This window comes from Bacidia gigantensis, assembly GCF_019456465.1.
Source record: "Bacidia gigantensis strain McMullin 20006 chromosome Unknown contig_156, whole genome shotgun sequence".
NCBI classification, from domain to species: Eukaryota; Fungi; Ascomycota; class Lecanoromycetes; order Lecanorales; family Ramalinaceae; genus Bacidia; species Bacidia gigantensis.
Genome location: NW_025408594.1, coordinates 398678 through 415719, shown reverse-complemented (window position 1 = coordinate 415719; position 17042 = coordinate 398678). Strand labels below are relative to the sequence as shown.

Here is a 17042-nt window from a genome sequence, read left to right as displayed (position 1 = left end):
TATCAGATCGCGGCACAGAAGCTTAGGAATCGGGCTTTCCGGTGGCGAGAAACATCGCCTGAGCGCCTCCTTGACATACGTTGTCTTCACCTGCATGCGAAGATGTAAGGGGCAACGTGCATGATGATGGCAGCCTTATGAACACAATCCGAGTTGGGGAGGAATAGGGAACATACCGAGGAGCGTATTCGGGGTGGGACATCGAACTGCCCAATACATGAAAAGAAGAAAAAGATCGAAATTCATGCATGATTAAGGGACGTTTTCGTAACGGTCCTGCATTGCATAATCGATATGGCCCATCTCGCCAAACCGTCCTCACGCAAACAACAAGGTTCAAGACCCGCTGCACCTCCCTCCTCTTCGCTTGCACCAGCACCGCGCCCTCCTTACACTGGTCTCCGCACAAAGGGGAGTCCTAATGAGGTCCCGATGCACTCATACTTTGCCGGCAAGACATTCTCTCCAGACCACAACCAGAGGCTATCCCCCGAAACAACAAGGAGGTCAAGCGCTTTCTATTACAGGCCCGACAGCAAGAACGGGCTGTCTGATAGCAATGCCAATCTCAATCGCTGGTCGCAGTCGACCACGTCGAGCAAAGGGTCGTCTGCTCAATACAAGAGAAAAAGTAGCCTTTCAAAACGATTATCAGGATCCCTCGGATCCTTTGGCAATTTCGGCAATCCTCAGATAACACCGCCAAGCTCAAAATCGCCCAAACGACCCAGATCTCCACCGATAGCTTTCTCATCCTCAACAAATCTTGTTTCACCTCCTACTGAAGACCCGCCTCCTATTCTCCCTCCCATTGTCACGTTGTCCTCGTTATCAAAGGCTGTTGATGACGCCGAATCACCATCAACCATCCCAGCTCACACGCCTGCCACAGCCGAACTATTGTCGCCTTCGAATGAGCAAGATTACTTTGGAGACCAATGGTCAAGCACTTCACCAGGGAAGCTCAACCTGAAGAAGTCAAGTAAACCAAGCCCAGTCTCTCCTTTGAGCCCGAACCTATCACAGAACAGAATCCCGGAATCTGTCTATTCTCCACGCGCATCAACGTTTATTAAACATTCGGAGCGCCGTCACAGCTCGCAACGAAGGCATCGAGCCAATTCTTCAAAGAGCACGGGAACAACGGAGGGAGAAAGCTCGGCCTCAGATCGTCGAGACAGTACTCAGAGACGAAGAAAGCGAAGGCCGCCATCTCAAAAAGCCCTACTCTCAAAAGCTCTAGCTAAAGCCAATCATGCCGTTGTGCTTGATGGTAAACAAAATGTGGAAGGTGCCGTGCTTGCATACGGCGATGCTTGTAATTTACTCCGCCAGGTAATGGTGAGGAGTTCAGGGGAGGACGATAGACGGAAATTAGAAGCAGTGGTAAGTCTCGATCCTTTGCTGACTATGTAAGTGTTAGACCAGACTAACATCCTCAAGCGCAATACCTATAAAAGCCGCATTGTGGAACTCAAGACAAATGATCCATTCTATGCGTCGTCAGACAACAAGGCACTACCTGCGCGACCTGCGGAGAGAGATTCAGGACAAACTGAGCTCACCATTGTGACGGACGAAGATGAAGATACGGCAGGAGAAAATTCGAAAGCGATCCAGAGTTCAGGTACTGGGTCAGTTCCATATAATCAATCGGCGACATCGCGACCATATATTCCTCCGCGAAGGCAGTCCCTACATTCTTCAACGTATAGAGTGGAGGGTAGAGATCTTGGGGCAACCCCTTACGATAGAAAGGATGAGGCGCCTTATGATTATGATTCAGCCTTTCGCCATCAGGTACCCATGCATCAAGAATATATGCCTCCTCCTTTGACGACTCGCCGTCAACCCTCACCAGTCAGATTTGCTGAAGATGCCAAGTTGGATGATGAGCCTGAGTCGGTACGAGAAGGCGACGATGGGCACACCTCTTGGCTGAACACTATCAACGAGTCGAGTGGATCGTCAGCTTCATCGGTCCATTCTCGAAGATCATCGATCGGACTTCGACGCAAACGGATACGCGCTGCCAGCGGTGCCACTGAGACGGATTTTAACGCTGCACTAGATGCAGCTATTGAAACCGCCTATGACGATGGTTTCGAACCGGATGACGAGGCTGATGATGATGGTGACGGCCTTAACGATGATCAGTATCCGATCGATCAGCCAGATCCGCTGTCGACGATTAGAAGGAATATAGAGGTAGCCAAGGAAAATGTACGGGAAGCGGAGAGGGAAGCTGCAGTAGCGCAAGCACAAGGAAAAGAGAAAGGGCGTTTGCAAAACCTTACGGTCCAAAGGGATAGCATAGACGATGATTTTGGAGATTACGAAGGTGATGAAGAAGAAAGGTTGCTCGAGGAGATGACGCGAGGTTTCGTCCTGGGTGATGCGGAGTTCGACGAACAAACAAAGTCTGCACTACCTCGACAATCTGACTCCAGTGGGTTTTCTGGCCGAACGATGGGCAGCTCGTTTGGCTCCAACCCTACTACCGCCGGCACTTCTCTGTCGACTGTGGCTGAAGCGTCCGCGCTGCCTTCTCTAGCCTCAAAACTCCAGACCAATTCACTACCTCCGCTGATGCACCCACCACCGTCAGGAGCACTTCCACCACCTCCTGCACCTACCGATCGGAGCTCTGCACCATCTGACAGCACTCCAAGAATCTTGGCTGCAAGGAACGCGAGTCCAGGCGTTCGAGAACGTCGCCTCTCCGGGTTGAAACTGAAACAGCTGAAGATTGAGACCAATACTAAAGCTTTTGCCCCTGTTCCTGACGCACCAAAGACGCAACCACCTCCAGTCCCGGCGCCAATAGTTTTTTCAAATTCAATCCCTGAACCTCCACAACCTGCTTTCATTGCCGAAGATACGCAACAGATTTTCAGCAGTCCTATGATACAGGAGCCCTCTCCAACATCTGCTACTCTGCCTCCGAGTCGCAACGGCTCTTTCCCATTCGTGGGCTCTGATGCTGGTGATCAAGGTTCTACAACCACAGGTCGTCTAACAAAAGTGACTTCTGCAGACAGTGATACTCTAGCAACCTCGTTGCCAAGCTCCCCAGCACGTTTAACATCCAAAGGAGCTACAGGGTTGCGAAAGAATTTCTCTTCCTCCAGTCTGAGAAGCAAAGCGCTCAGCATCAACGATGATACCTCTCCAAATACATCTGTAAGCAGCATTTCATCTACGCCGAAAAGTCGACCGGCCGCTTCTCCCGCTGTGCCAGTCCTACCGACTCCTTTGGAGTCAAGCTTCCTACCGAAAGCGCAGCCTATGGGTGGGATACACCTTTTCGACTGCGAAATACATTCACCGAGAAGTCCTGGCTCCCCCAACCCTTTAGCCAACAATCCGCCGCTCCCGCTTGAGCCATGCCCAGAGTCTCCGTTACTTCGTCCATTTTGGTTCCTTCGAACAATCTACCAGACTATCGTCCACCCTCGAGGAGGCTACATCACAAATCGGCTCTTCGTGCCTCGAGACATATGGCGGGTGAAAAACTTAAAGCTCAAGAATGTTGAAGAAAAGGTCTCGACGTGCGATTTGTTGACAGCTGCTCTCCTTAAGCTAGGCAAAGTCGACACATACAACGCAGATGCCGTGCTTGAAGAGATGCAATTTCTAGAAAATGTCATGGAGCGAGCTCAAACGAATCTTGCAAAGAAGTTAGGTAATGAGGTGGGCTTACAGGGAAGTCTCCAGGCCTTCAGAGGCGTCAACCTTGCGGAAGAAAGTACCTCGAATTCAGAAGCCCTCAATCCTACGAGTGCGAGCAGCAACAAATCATACCTAAAATCATGGCGGAAATTGCGCTCCAAAAATTCGGTCGGACCGAGCACGGTGATGGCGAGTGGTGTGAACAGCTCCAAGACTGACTTGAGGGACGCGCCTGCGATGCAATCTCTGCCCATCAGCAGCTCACAGAATCCAAGATTTCCAAAACGTGATATCAGCCAGGTCCAGTGCATGGGGCCCAATCCGAGCTATATGGGCGCCCTCGCTAGATTGTGTGACGCCGTGCAGATCCTGGGTAAGCTCACTCACTCATTCCCTTCGCTTTAAGACAAAACAGTCGTGCTGACCGCACAAATGTAGATCAAGTCGCTCGCCAAGCAGAAGATCCAGGCCTTAAACATTCATCACCGACGCACGTGGGACTTGAGCTTTGCATCCGTCACGCGGCAGAGTTCTTCGGGTTTTACATCTGCCGCTTTGTGCTGGCTGATATTAGCCTGATGCTGGACAAATTCATCAAGAGGAGTAGCGAGTGGGTTTTGACATAACACTCCAACAACAACGACCTTGTTATTCTTGAGGTGGGGGGAAGAGTTGGGGGGAGGGGCGTACGTTGATACGATACGATTACAATGCTTTGTAACCCGATTTGAAGCTGTTCAAATAGCGACGGGGGTGCGTGTACGAGGATGAAGAGATGAACGAGAATTTTTAAGCATCATTGTACGAAGCATTTAGCAAAAGCGCTCATTGGTTAGGAATCAGGAGCTTCGCCTGTCATGAAGTGACGGGCATTAGCTGTCTTGGCTTCTGTGTATAATTTTGAATAGGCGAATGAAGTGTATGTAGTCTACCTGTACCATCGTCGTTCAGACATACATGGATTGGTCCATCGTCGGCATGTTTCGCATTTGTTCGGAGAGTTTAATAGATGGATGGGCTAGATGTCTTGGCAACCTACTTTAGGTAATGCCGACGAGGTGCGAAGTTTAGGTTTGCCGCCCAACCTTAGATTAAAAGATTAGATAATGTAGATGTATGTCAAGGTCTTGGCGCGACAAGACGTAAATCATTGCAATGACGTCCAAACACCTAGAATAGAAGAGACATGCTCGAAAAAGCACCCAAGAACGAACAATTTACTGCGAAGTCAAGCAGAATTTATTGAATAGTATTGAGAAATTGATTGCGATTAGTGGGCCGGGGGGGGAATACTATCCAAAAGGAAGGCCTCGAGGCAGAGCTGAGGATTATTAGGTTGGATCACTCCTATCTTTACACAGGCAAAGCCATTGGAGAAGTGGCGTGTCTGAAGCGTCATGTACGTGACACTTTTCCAACGCAAGTTACAATACAAAGATTATTGTACATTCTGAGCTCTACCCAATTTTGCGACTGCACTGATGATTCTGTTGATGCCCTACCACATTGCTATAGCAGAGCACGCCTCACTCTCTATATCGACAATCTGGTTCCTCGCCACCTTGAATTGATGTGGTTGCGATGCAGCGCCTCCATTCTCTGTAGTAACGACAACATCCACACCTCCGAAGTCCATCGAAGCAGCCGCGACAAGCGTGAAATCAAGACTCTGTGACTTCCCGGCCTCTAGAATCGCAAGCCGATAATGTTCGGGTTCGCAGCGAAGAGCGAACGGGTGCCTTATCGTCACCACGACTTCATTGAGCGTTTTGGATCCTATGTTGGTGACAGTGGTGCTGATTGCTTGGCTCTGATGCATTTCGAGGCTGAGGAGGCTGATGTTGGAGGCGGGCTCGATTTTGATCTCCGAGGCAATGTCGATCGTGTCCTCGGCTAGGACGTGCTCTTTGATATCCATCACGTGGTACTTCTCCCTTGGCAATCCTGTCGCAGATCGAGGTATACTGACGCAACGTAACGCTAATTGCTCGACTTCTGACAGCGTGTCCGGTGCCGGAAAATCGAAGTCGACGTTGTAGCGCGTCGTACCTGTACCTTTTTTCGGAAGAACGCTTGTGTGGACAATCTCATCGCCGAAAACCTTCATCTCGAAGATATTGGTCTTATAAAGAATTAAAGACCAATCCTCCGATAGGCTATCGGCAATCATACGATTTCGAGCGTCAACTTCTATTGTGCCTCGAATTCTTCCACCAAAATTAGGTTTGGTGCTGTACTTGAATTGGGGCGTATCTGCATTATGGGCGGATGGGTTAGGACAAGTTGCCGATGATGTAGAACCGCACTGCCAGTGAGGAGACTCCCAATAAAGCTCGCACAATTCGTCAACCCAATCAGCTTTGAATACTAAATCTTTGGCTGGTCTGCCGCACTCAAGTCTTCGGAACCCAACGTCGGGAATGTTGTCGCCCACATTTGAATCGATCCACTTCTCATTGGCCATGATAACGATATCATTATCGCGCTTGCCGGCTACATTCTTATGCTTTCCCATCCATTTTCTGTTCACAGGGTCGTAAACACTTTGTGCAGGGCTTGTCCAGTGATTGTGTATCACACCCCATTGAATCTTACCCTCCAATGGCACAAGCACTTCAAGCCACGTATCGAATCCCCAGTGAGCGGGCCCTTTCTTGTCGAAAGTATAGTATTCATTGAACGAGTCAGCTGTAACCGGGTGCGCAGGAATGCCAGCGCATCGCATGAATGAAACGCAAATACAAGCGTCGTCTGCACACTGGGCTGTTTTGTAATTGTTAATCATGTCCAAGACGTCTCTGGTATGCCATATAAGGTCGTAACCGAATAATTTGTCTTCTGCACGAGCAATAGCTCCGGCAGCTTCGTACGAGTCAGTAAGACCATTGATCGCCTCGATTGCTTTTGAAAAGACTCTCATGTCTGATTGTCGTAGATAGTAGCGATCGGCAAATGTGCGGTTTTCTCCATTCCCAAACCATACAGCAACTGAATTGAAACTAAACGCTTCGGGCCCACCAACATTGCCTGGATCAAAGATAACGTAGAAGAGCTTCTTAGTCTCACTTGAGCCGCAATTAGAGCGCGCGACAGCAGAGTAACGGCCCACTGGTACTCCATCCGGTACTTTCCAGTTGCTATTGGAGCGCCAGGCCCACGTCGCTTTGTAGTGGCCAGGAACGATTTCTTCCAATCTTGGCTCGGCGACTACTTTGCCTGCTGGATCCATGATTTTCAAAGAGACATTCGAGCAGCACGCGCTCACACGGATGGACGGACCTGAACCACGCCCACGTGGGAATACTGGGCCATCGATAGCCTGTTCATTAGAGTTGGTGCTGACGAAGAAAGGTTCGCCGCCAGTAATCTCAACAACAGGGGGCTCATTTGTGTTCGCAACCTTGATGAACTTTGAAGGAGCGCTGACGGAATGGGTAGGACCGTTTTCAAAGCCAAATCGTTGGATTGCTTCGACAACATCTCCAACTTGGAAGGTCTCCCTTGAGCCCAACGCAATGGCAGTGTCCGTCGGAAATGCTCCACTGCTAGCAACAATTGATCCATTGCGGAACACATCGATGTAAGCATTAATGATCCCTTTTCTAACAAGAACATAGTTGGATCCTGGGCAAACTGGCCCGAGAAGCTCTGGTGTTGGTGGTATCTTTTCGGGTACTCCCTGGCGAGAATAACTCGATTGACCGCAGATAATCTGATGAACGGAGACAGAGCTTTGAGACAACGGTCGCGAAAGGAACACCCAGCATCTTCGGAGAGGTGCCACTTGGCCCGAGGATAGATTTTGACCATCTTGCATGACGTAGATTGTTGCACCTCCGATCAAGTCCCCCAGCAACAACACAGTGTTTCCGAAGCACAGACTTGAGTTTTCAAAAGTCGGGGCTGGGAGAGGATTTGGGCGAGGCCTAACGGTGACCGTATTAGACATGATACCAGAGCCTTCTTTTGGTCTGCCTTCAAGGAGCCATTCTTGTGCGTTGAGCTCCATACCAGCTCGTAGAGCTGGTACGGAAACAGAGGCTGCTCGCCGGGCAAAAGAGCTCCAGCCAATCCATTGATTTTGTGAAGTACGTAAATAAACCCGGGCGCTGGGCATCAGGTTCTGTACACCAACAAAAGTCGCGCACTCGTAAGGCTGCTGGATCCAAGGCTTGGTTGTAGCAAGAGCCGACTCCGAGATGGGCCGTACCTCTCGAGGATGAAGAGTCGGAGGGCTTGTCATCCCATTGATTGTCTGCGTAGCGGAAATGATCTCGCCAACCTTGAGTCTTCGAGTGACGACTACACTCGCGAAGCCGAGCCAAATTTTTTGATTGTAGACCTGCTCTGTGCCGTTGACGAACACTTTCAGTGTTGTACCGGGAAGTATACCTGAGATAGCCATTGAGTCCGTATTGTCAAACAGTGGATGCTGAATGATTGGTGGACATAAAGGGCTTGCTGGATCACAGGGCGGCCCAGTCATGGGTTGATTGAACATATCGCTCTTGAACGGCCATGGTTCAGCCGATCGGGAGGGCCCAAGATCCACAAAGTCTCCTGATTCGGCATCTAATTGAGCAGACGAAGTGTGCGAGGAAGGGGTGGGGCAGTCATCCGATGAGAGGGCGGCTCCTTGCTCGGAGTCTTCTATCTTTTGTCTCGATACAAGCGACGGTAAATCTGTTGCTGGAAAGCCCTGAAATCGCATGACGATCTATTTTGATATAGGAAAGGGCAAAGCTTTATATTAGAACAAAAATCGGGTTGGATCTCAATTCAGGATGCCTGTGTCAAATGATAACAAGACTCGTCAGAATCGACGATTGTGAAGAACGGAGTGGTTGAGAACATTATCTTCTCAGAAGACACGGTAGAGGTCTCGCTCATATAATCCATGGTTGTTCACTTCCCCGCTTTGCGTCGCTTGTCACGCTGGATTTCTTCGGTCCTGACACTCACGCACAGCAGGTCGCATATGATGGACCTACTCGGTTTTAAATCTCACCCGTTACCCCGCTGAAAGGCAGACCATATCGGTTTCTTCTGCAGACAAATACCTAGAAACACAACCCGTAGACCTTTCGATTGGATCATATCATTATGTATGGAATATTTAAGGTTTTCAGCGGTAGCAAACCACATGTATCAACCTACCTGAGCGCGATTCGTACCTTCCAGTCCTGTTGACATGAACGTAACGAGATGATAATGATGTAGATCCTGTCGCTGGAACAGATCGGGCCAAGACTGGACGAAGCGGGGATGCATCGCATCGGAATATTGGTATTGGTTTACTTCCAATACCTTGTTGATACGCAAATCATGATGTACGTTCGCACAGCTTAGTACGTAAAGATCAACGAAAGATCTATTGCTGGAGTAGATCGGACCAAGATGGGGACCAAGTGATGCTTACATTGCACGTTGCATTGGACAACTCTCTGGTTACGGTCACAGGTGTCATCTGATGGCTCCAACAAGGGGTTGAGCACGATCTATTGTGCTGACAATACGATTTCTTTTTCATCCAGACGACCACCAGATGAACGAGACTTCGGTAGCCTTCGGACAATAGGATATCCAAGGTTTGATAGGATGCCGTGGCCTTGTCGGGGGCTCGCTTTGCATCAGAAGGCAGCCCTACTCAGAGAAAGTCCTTTTTGCATAGTCAAACTTGGCGACAAGAAGAGCAAGCTGCGGGATGAAAGGCAGACATCGGATGCTCCATCCTACCGCACTCAGATCAGATCGTACAAGGGTGACATGGAACTGGTAGCGTTGCTATTTCCGACCCTAGATAGAACCAAGGTTGATATTTCTCGTAGAATGTAGGTCCCCTCGGTCTAGGTATTGTTTAGATTTAAGTCGCCAGGAAGAAGGTAGGATGGATATCGCCTGAGTGGAGGTACATCCATTGAGCCAATACTGACTAGCTTCTATAGGGCTAGCGCTAATGATATCTTAGCTCCTTGGCAAGGCCTGTCTGTCATCTGGACGGGAGTCTGGACCCATGGCACTGGCGTAAAGCAAATGAGTATCTGCAACATCATTACTATCCATCAACGCCGCTCACCTTGATAAGCTGACCGCCGATTCAAAAGGCGCCATACAGCCATTACATATCCAATGGAGCTTGATTCTCTTGCTGTTGCCCCTACGAAAGCAAATGGCTATTGAAGACAAAGGCCCAACCCCAACTGCCATCTGTCATCACGCACCAAGCTTGCCTGACTCCAACATCAAATGCGGAGGAGATATAACAAGTAGTGAGATCTGTGCATCGAGCAACGACAGTGAAATTGGCATTCTTCGGCTGTTCAGTCCCTTGTTAGCTCTCCCAACAGCTCCGGTGTCTCCGATTGAGCCGCTCTTACCATTTCGGGCTATACCCCCGACCCCAAAGCCGTTCGTCGAACGATGGCCTTTCAGCAACCTAAGATACCAATTCCAGCACGAACGATCGCATCTCCAGCACCTGAACAATCTCTTGATTATACCAGACCTAGCTTCCCTCAGGCCCGCGAAGAACCTCAAGAATGGATACTCTTCCCTCAGGCAGAGTCCCATCGCCAAACAGAAACTGCTTCGACGGACAGGACGCCGAAGACAGCTGGACTGTCTAGACTTAGTGACTTTGGCTCCATTGAAAGTGCTTTCAGATCAGAGAGAGAGCGCGACCTACCATGTCAGGCAACGCTGGGTTCAGAAGAGGACGAGAAAGAGCTAGACAGCTTGGATGACGGCCTACATGCATTTCGAGAACCTCATCATCTTGATCAGAGCAACTCCATCTTCCCACGGCATGATGGACTAGGCGCCTTTCCTGACTCCAGCTCCGACGTACAAAGGCAGATATGGCATTTTGAACGGTACAATCCTCGCAAGCGGTTATCCGTCGCACATGATAGGAGACCATCTATTGTGAAGCGGAAAATTGATGCCATCGAAGCCAGTGAAGCGCCAGTAGATGATGAGAAAAGAGAGAGGATAGAGAAATGGCGGCTGGAGCATTCGAGGATCTTGCTGAACGAGATTGAGAAAGAGACTAGGAGGCGACGGCAATCCATCGCGAAGAGTCATACTGGAGCTGAGAACTCCGACACATTTGCCGATAGGCAGAGCGGTTCCAGGAAAGTCCAGCAGCTGAGGGAAACGGTTGCTAGCCAGAGCATCCATGAACAACGTGCACCGTCCAACGACAACAGCGAGTCATTCCTCCAAAATTTTACCCGTCGAGTCATCCGCGACTTTGTGGGTATTGATGAGGATGTCCTCTCCGTGATATTTGGGGAAGCACTGCCTGCACAAATACAAGAAGATCTTCAGCCTACTTTCGAATCTACTGCACTTGTAGCTACTAGCTCGAACGGCAATGCTTCGTGGGAGACCCGATTACTCACAAGATTAGCCCGAGAGCTTGGCTTCCTCATTGATCATTTGACCGAGCATCCAGGTGCATTTTCGACTTTGCCACCCCCCAGTCCTCCCTCCTCCGAATATGCTGGGATACCTGTTACACAGCCTACATCTTCGCGTACGCGCCTTTCTCAATCTACGCATCAGCGTTCGATACCTCCTCCCGCTTCTCCCTCCTTCAACTTTAAACCCTCTTTCCCACCTTCAAATCTAACACCCGATTTCAATGCTCCAGCAGCGGACATCCACAAGCACGCGTCCCTATGGGGTATAGAAGAAGAACCAGACTCTTCACCCAAATCATTTGATCATGACTATTGGTCTCGACCAGCGAACCCTTCCTCTCTCTACCGCATCCTTCAAAACCACTTCTGGCGACCTCCGTCCTCTACAACGCCCAAGCCCACGAAGGCCAATCTCGCCACGACATCAACTGCCGACACGCTCCGACGCACAGCCGTTATAAGACAGTATCACCCTCTCGTCAGTCGCCAATGGGAGAACCGAAGAAGAAGCTTCCAAAGTCGAGGATATGCTGGCAGCAGTACATGCGGCAGTCAATCGCTGAGAAGAAGTAAGGTGCGGAGAGGAAGTGATGCTTTGTCGTCAACGACAAGCGTTGCTAGTGGAGGCTATTCATCGCGGAATTTTTGGGACATTGGAATGGGCTCGCCAGGTAGAGGAGGAAGTGAAGCAGGGAGTCTGGTTGGCGGACCAGCGGGATTGGGGCTCTGGGGAGAGGTGTGAAGGCCGACCTGGCCTGAGCTCAATGGCCAAATGAATGCAGACCAGAGACTCTGGATATGAATATATACGTTTTGATGAATATCTCGACTTACCACTTGGATAGACGAAGTTTCATGGCGGAGATACCAGTCTTTTTTGTATTATTGATGTAATGAATTTGATTAATCTGGACTCAGATGCTCCCCTTTCGTCCCTTCGCCAGCCCCTTCCAATGTTCTTCCTTGGACATTGGGTGAACTTACTCCTTCTAGTAAGACCATGTGGTTCGTCGTTGCGGTTTAATGCCCCCTACGGCAAAGATGTATCATCCTGTCAGATTTGCAGTCGCTTGCTTTCACATAATCCTAACGCACGCACGGTTCTGGATGGTCCCGTGTGGGAAGTCATAACTCATGACTTCTGTGGAATTGTCAAGCCCCGAGATTTGCAGACTTAGCTGTCTGTTGAAGGAAGAGAGAGTTGGTCTCATGAGGCGCAGGCCAGTGGTAGGAATGTTGGGAAACGTGCTGCTTGAATGTAGAAAGGGGAAGGGGTGAAATCCTCCCTCAGTTGTGTGGTGAAGAAAGAGAGAATAGCTTCACGATTTGAGACTAGGCGGTTGACTTTTCTGGAAACGTCCTTAGAGTCGAACAGGGGCGGAAACTAAGCAGCTTTTGGTTTGGACGGAAAGATCAGTGAGCACATGAATGTTTCTCAGACGAGGTAGTAAATAATTTGCGGTGCTGGCAAATCTAGGGATAGAATGCTAATTAAAGCATGACTGCTCGTCAAGTGGGGGAGCGAGTTGAATGTGTTTCAACCTCTGTTCTCGCTTTATCAAATCTGGAGGTACTAAAGAGGAGCTCAAAAGAGATAGTTGCAGGAAATAGTATTTGTCTGCTACAGTGCGCGCTGATTTTGAAGGCATAGTAAACAATGGAAACATTCAGATTGTGAGCGAGTTTCTGCTCTTAGAGCGGATCATAGTTGGGAAGTATTCAGCGTCCACATGTTCTCGAACCAGGTGCCCGAGAGCCTCGCCCGTTGAACGAAGTGCCATTATATATAAATTGCAGGAAAATGGCGAGAAAAGGCTATATATAGATTGAAACCAAGATGTTTTGGTAAGGAATACGCATGTGAAAGATGTACATGAGCGAGAAAGTGGAGTTGTAATGGATCGTGCTGGAGACCGGGGACGAGCTTCACAGGTCTTTTGGCTTCCTGTGAGTCGGTCATTTGACTTTCTGCCCGTAATGGTGTTCGGCTTGCATTGATTTACTGCCTCCCTCTTACTGTTGGAGCCGTCAGTCATTAATCTCATACCCGAAAAGAATGGAATGTAGTCATAAAATAGTAGACGATAGCTAGATAAGCTGGTGGTGGCGATCACGGTATTTGACTAGGAAGATAGAATGTTGAAATCTGCCCAATTTAGTAGAAAGGAGTCACATAGAGATTGCAAACGAAAACTGTGAATTGGGCAACACGAGTTTGTCCCTCTACAATCAGGCTTGCGTACTGTCGGAGTAAGGATATACGCTGCTCGATAATTTCCACACCCCCGGATCCGTATGAAATGGATTCGTCCGCAATCACTTCGACAATTTCCTGTCTACATTGCTCGATGGCTTGCCGAATTTTATTGACAAAACAATTGGTCTCCCTGATAGTTGACCCCTGAACTCGTTGTCCGAGAGCATAGGTGTAGGCTCTCTTTAAACTTCAACTTCGAGTATCGCGAAAGTGCTGTCCTTGCCAGATTGATCCTGTCATTCATCACGTCAGAATATCCGTAGCCTGAAGTCTAGTTTCTATCTTTTGCTGGTTCATTTTTACCAACAAGCTTATGCCACGTGGAGTCGACCACCAAAGTCGGCCGCTCTGCAATTTTCTGTCCTGTGTGTATACTATGAGCGTTTTTGCTCAATTTCCTATTGGTGGACAATGATTCGTCCCAAAAACCGGAAAAGGAAATGTACGCGAGATGCTGTCATACGTCCTTGCCTCTTGCAATAGTCTTATATACTGTAAACTTATGCCAACAGCTCGTCGGCTCCCTAAGACAGACAAGAAAGAAGTGAGATCTCAGACCCTGAAACCAGAATTCAGAGACTTTTGAGTCTGTAGGAATGTCTAAGGTCAACCTTTTTTTGGTCAACCGTGCAATGACACAGACAATGGAGGTTTCACCGGGGAAAGAAAGCAATCGGGCTATGCCTTCGGGCTCCCTTTGCGAAATTGACATCCACTTCAAGGTGGAATTCTTGATCATTTTCTGACGAAGAAGAATTTCCAATGTCTTTCCGCCATTTTTTGATCTGGCCAGAGGATATGCTTCACCAGTTGAGATGTAGTATTACTCTACCATCCCGCACGGTGTCTGGAGGCGATCTTATGGACTAGGTAATGGAAAAGTTTCATCGCTGCCGGCGAAGGGGTCTTCAAAACAAGCAGCGCCCTTGACCTTGGCATGTCTGGTGTGAACTCTCAGAAGCAAGAACGTGACATGCTTCTTGAAATGATTCTAGAAGTGGCAAAATTGCGTGCTTTTATTTTCACGAGGTTGTCACCGTACAACCACCGTTCCATTTCGGCCATTCGATGGTGGATACAAGCGAAGGTTCTTGAATTTTGTCCTGGAAGTTCTATGAACTTACGAAAGAGAGATCGTCTCTAGACGAGGCGTCAACGAACCGAGACAAGCTGATACCATGAACACGTGACGGTTGTTTCAAAGTTGAGGGCATAGGCAGTAGTGAACGTGGCTTTGAAAAGGTGACTCACGACCTTGAACAGGTCTCATGGCTTTCAAAGCTTCAACAAAATGACGTGATCAAGACAAGCCCAATATATCCAGGTCAAGGTCTGCTTTAGTGGCGACACTGCTTCTCGTCCACAACAAGTTGTCGTCATTGCCAGGTCTCCTTTCGAGGCTGCTTGTCACTTTCAAGGGCTCTTTTGGCGTTTTCAAGGTTGTGATCAAAGCCCAGATAATGGCTGCTTTGAGCAAAGCTACATGAGCCTCGACCTAATAGCCGGAGAGCTCACCTCACTGACACAAAATAACCCTCTTGGGCGGAACATGTCCCCTTTCCTCGTTGGCCTCGAGACAACTTGTAGAAGTGCGAAGCAATTAAAAGATAGCATGGACAACAATATTAGAGAGAAGGTAGCACCGCCTACTAGCTTTCACGAGTCCACAATGGAAGATGAAAGAGTCCTGCAAAGCTCAGAGGCTAGACGGAAACCTGTGTTCTTATTATGGTCATGGTGCTGCATCCGGTTTGAAATCGCTTGAGATCCTCTGTACAGCTTCCCTCCGCTTTGATGTATGTGAGGTTGGCTCTGAATTCCATTTGAGACTGCTCACCGAACTTTTTGATGTAGTCAGTGATAAGGTCTCGCGCGCTCCCTAGATCGCTCTCGTCATACTACACATTATAGGCAGGGCCAAATCCTTTCCACTTTACGAGATATTGAACCCGTTTTTTGCTCTTGCCTCCACGGCCCCGAGATCCTAATACCTTTTAATCAAGGTGAATTTCGATCTCATCTTCTCTATCCCCATTGTTCATACCGCATAAGGGGCGGAGGCTCCTTTTGAACTCGTCTAAATGGGTCTTCACCAGGCGGCGCTAGTGGAGTCAAGTACCCAAAAACAAAGGTAGGGTCTTCCTTGAAGATCCACACAAAGTTGAAGCCTCGCTCTCGGTCAGGGGACGACGTATTGTGGAGTTTGTGGACGTTCTTAACTGGGCCAGGTTTATCTAATCGTCGCACGTGTCCATTACAGAAACAGCTCCAAGTCCCTTGCGGCTTCAATTGGATGTTTACCCTGATAGAAGGACGAGAATACTTGGCAGAAGCCACACCTGTCGACACAAACACGCTTTTTTTGCACCACTTTTGCTTCATTCTGTGCATAGTCCTTTCTTTTCCTCGCACTCGCGTGTAGTCTTGTGATATGCCTCCAGTGCTTTATTGCCCTTAAAGTTCCAGTCTCGGTTTTATTTGCTCTAGCTCTGGACTAGTCAGCCCCTTTTACCTCTGGGCTTTTACCTGGTCAGCGCACTCAGAATTGTGGTCCGCCCTTGGATCTGATCAGTGGCCAGCGTCGGGTGCTTCCTTGCCTTTAGCAGCTAGGAACGTCGATCTGGCGATTAGGCAGGCCCAGTAGATCCCTGAAGTCTTGGGGCATTTCGAACGTACTGCTTGCTGCGTACTTGTCTCCCAGCAGAAATATTGCTGCGCTGAAACGGCGTTCACTGACACCACTATCGCAGATTTATCCTTGGCGATCGGACTTTCGAAGACGTGACTTATCCAACCAGTCGTCAAGCTTGTAAGAGGTGGTACCCCAAAGCGATTTTCTGTTCTTTCTGTGACCTCTGAGACAAAACAATAGAAATGGCCAACACTGGCTCAGCAAAACAAGTAGTGTTTGCTGCCATCTGCGTATCTTGTCGCAAAATACCATCTCCTCGATTGCTCTGGGGAAACGTCTTGTGCCCAGTGATTCATTGAAGAACGCAAGAAAACAATTACGATTATCCTCTTTGCTTCCGGCTTTGGAGAGCCTACTGGTAGTCACCGCGAAGAAGCTTTCGCGATAGAAAAGTCACACTTAGTAAAAAACGTAGATTAGAGGGTAAGTGTCTCAGCAATGAACAAAGACTGGTCGCTTCCAGGTAACACCATGCTTGAAGATGGAGAATAGATACTAATGACGTAGTGAGAGAAAAAAATTACATTCCGTATATATATATAGCGATGGCATATGATTTGGAAGAACTAAAATAAGGGCGAGGAGGAAGTCCTCGACTTCAGAAAATGGACGGGGAAATCATACCATGACTTTCAGAAAGGAGATCATTGAGTTGCATTGCAGTGCAGAGTATCTGGTACGCCTTTTGCAAACAGACCGTCGAATAAACATGGCAAGAGAGCCCACAATATCGGAAGGTCTGTCTATCGGAAGGTCTGTCTTTGTCTAATGAAACAAGGAGGGAAAAGGATGAAGTTGCATGGCTTATGGATGGATGAAAGAAGAGAGGAAAAGAGAATTTCAACGAGGAGGAAGTATTTATGGTGCTGTGAACGAAATACGGCCACATAGAGACATTCAAAGTGAGACCTACGCATTCATCAGCATCTTCAACCATCACTCATGACCATGAGCTTCATCAATTCAGTACTTGCAAATTTCCCCTCTACTGGCCTCC

General features: G+C 48.7%; 3 protein-coding genes across 3 annotated transcripts; 2 read left to right on the top strand and 1 right to left on the bottom strand.

The window, feature by feature from the left end:
* Positions 1 to 294: 294 nt before the first annotated feature.
* Positions 295 to 4298, top strand: KY384_002443 (uncharacterized protein; the record flags this gene model as incomplete). The annotated part of the gene is made up of 3 exons (XM_044810966.1): positions 295 to 1386; positions 1444 to 4045; positions 4111 to 4298. 3 exons carry the CDS (start codon positions 295 to 297, stop codon positions 4296 to 4298), a joined length of 3882 nt encoding a protein of 1293 aa, XP_044671849.1.
* Positions 4299 to 5170: 872 nt separating this feature from the next.
* On the bottom strand, positions 5171 to 8865 carry KY384_002442 (uncharacterized protein; the record flags this gene model as incomplete). Its single annotated transcript, XM_044810965.1, has 2 exons — positions 5171 to 8389; positions 8830 to 8865. 2 exons carry the CDS (start codon positions 8863 to 8865, stop codon positions 5171 to 5173), a joined length of 3255 nt encoding a protein of 1084 aa, XP_044671848.1.
* A 1227-nt stretch (positions 8866 to 10092) lies between these two features.
* On the top strand, positions 10093 to 11838 carry KY384_002441 (uncharacterized protein; the record flags this gene model as incomplete). Its single annotated transcript, XM_044810964.1, has 1 exon — positions 10093 to 11838. One exon carries the CDS (start codon positions 10093 to 10095, stop codon positions 11836 to 11838), a length of 1746 nt encoding a protein of 581 aa, XP_044671847.1.
* Between the last annotated feature and the right edge of the window lie 5204 nt (positions 11839 to 17042).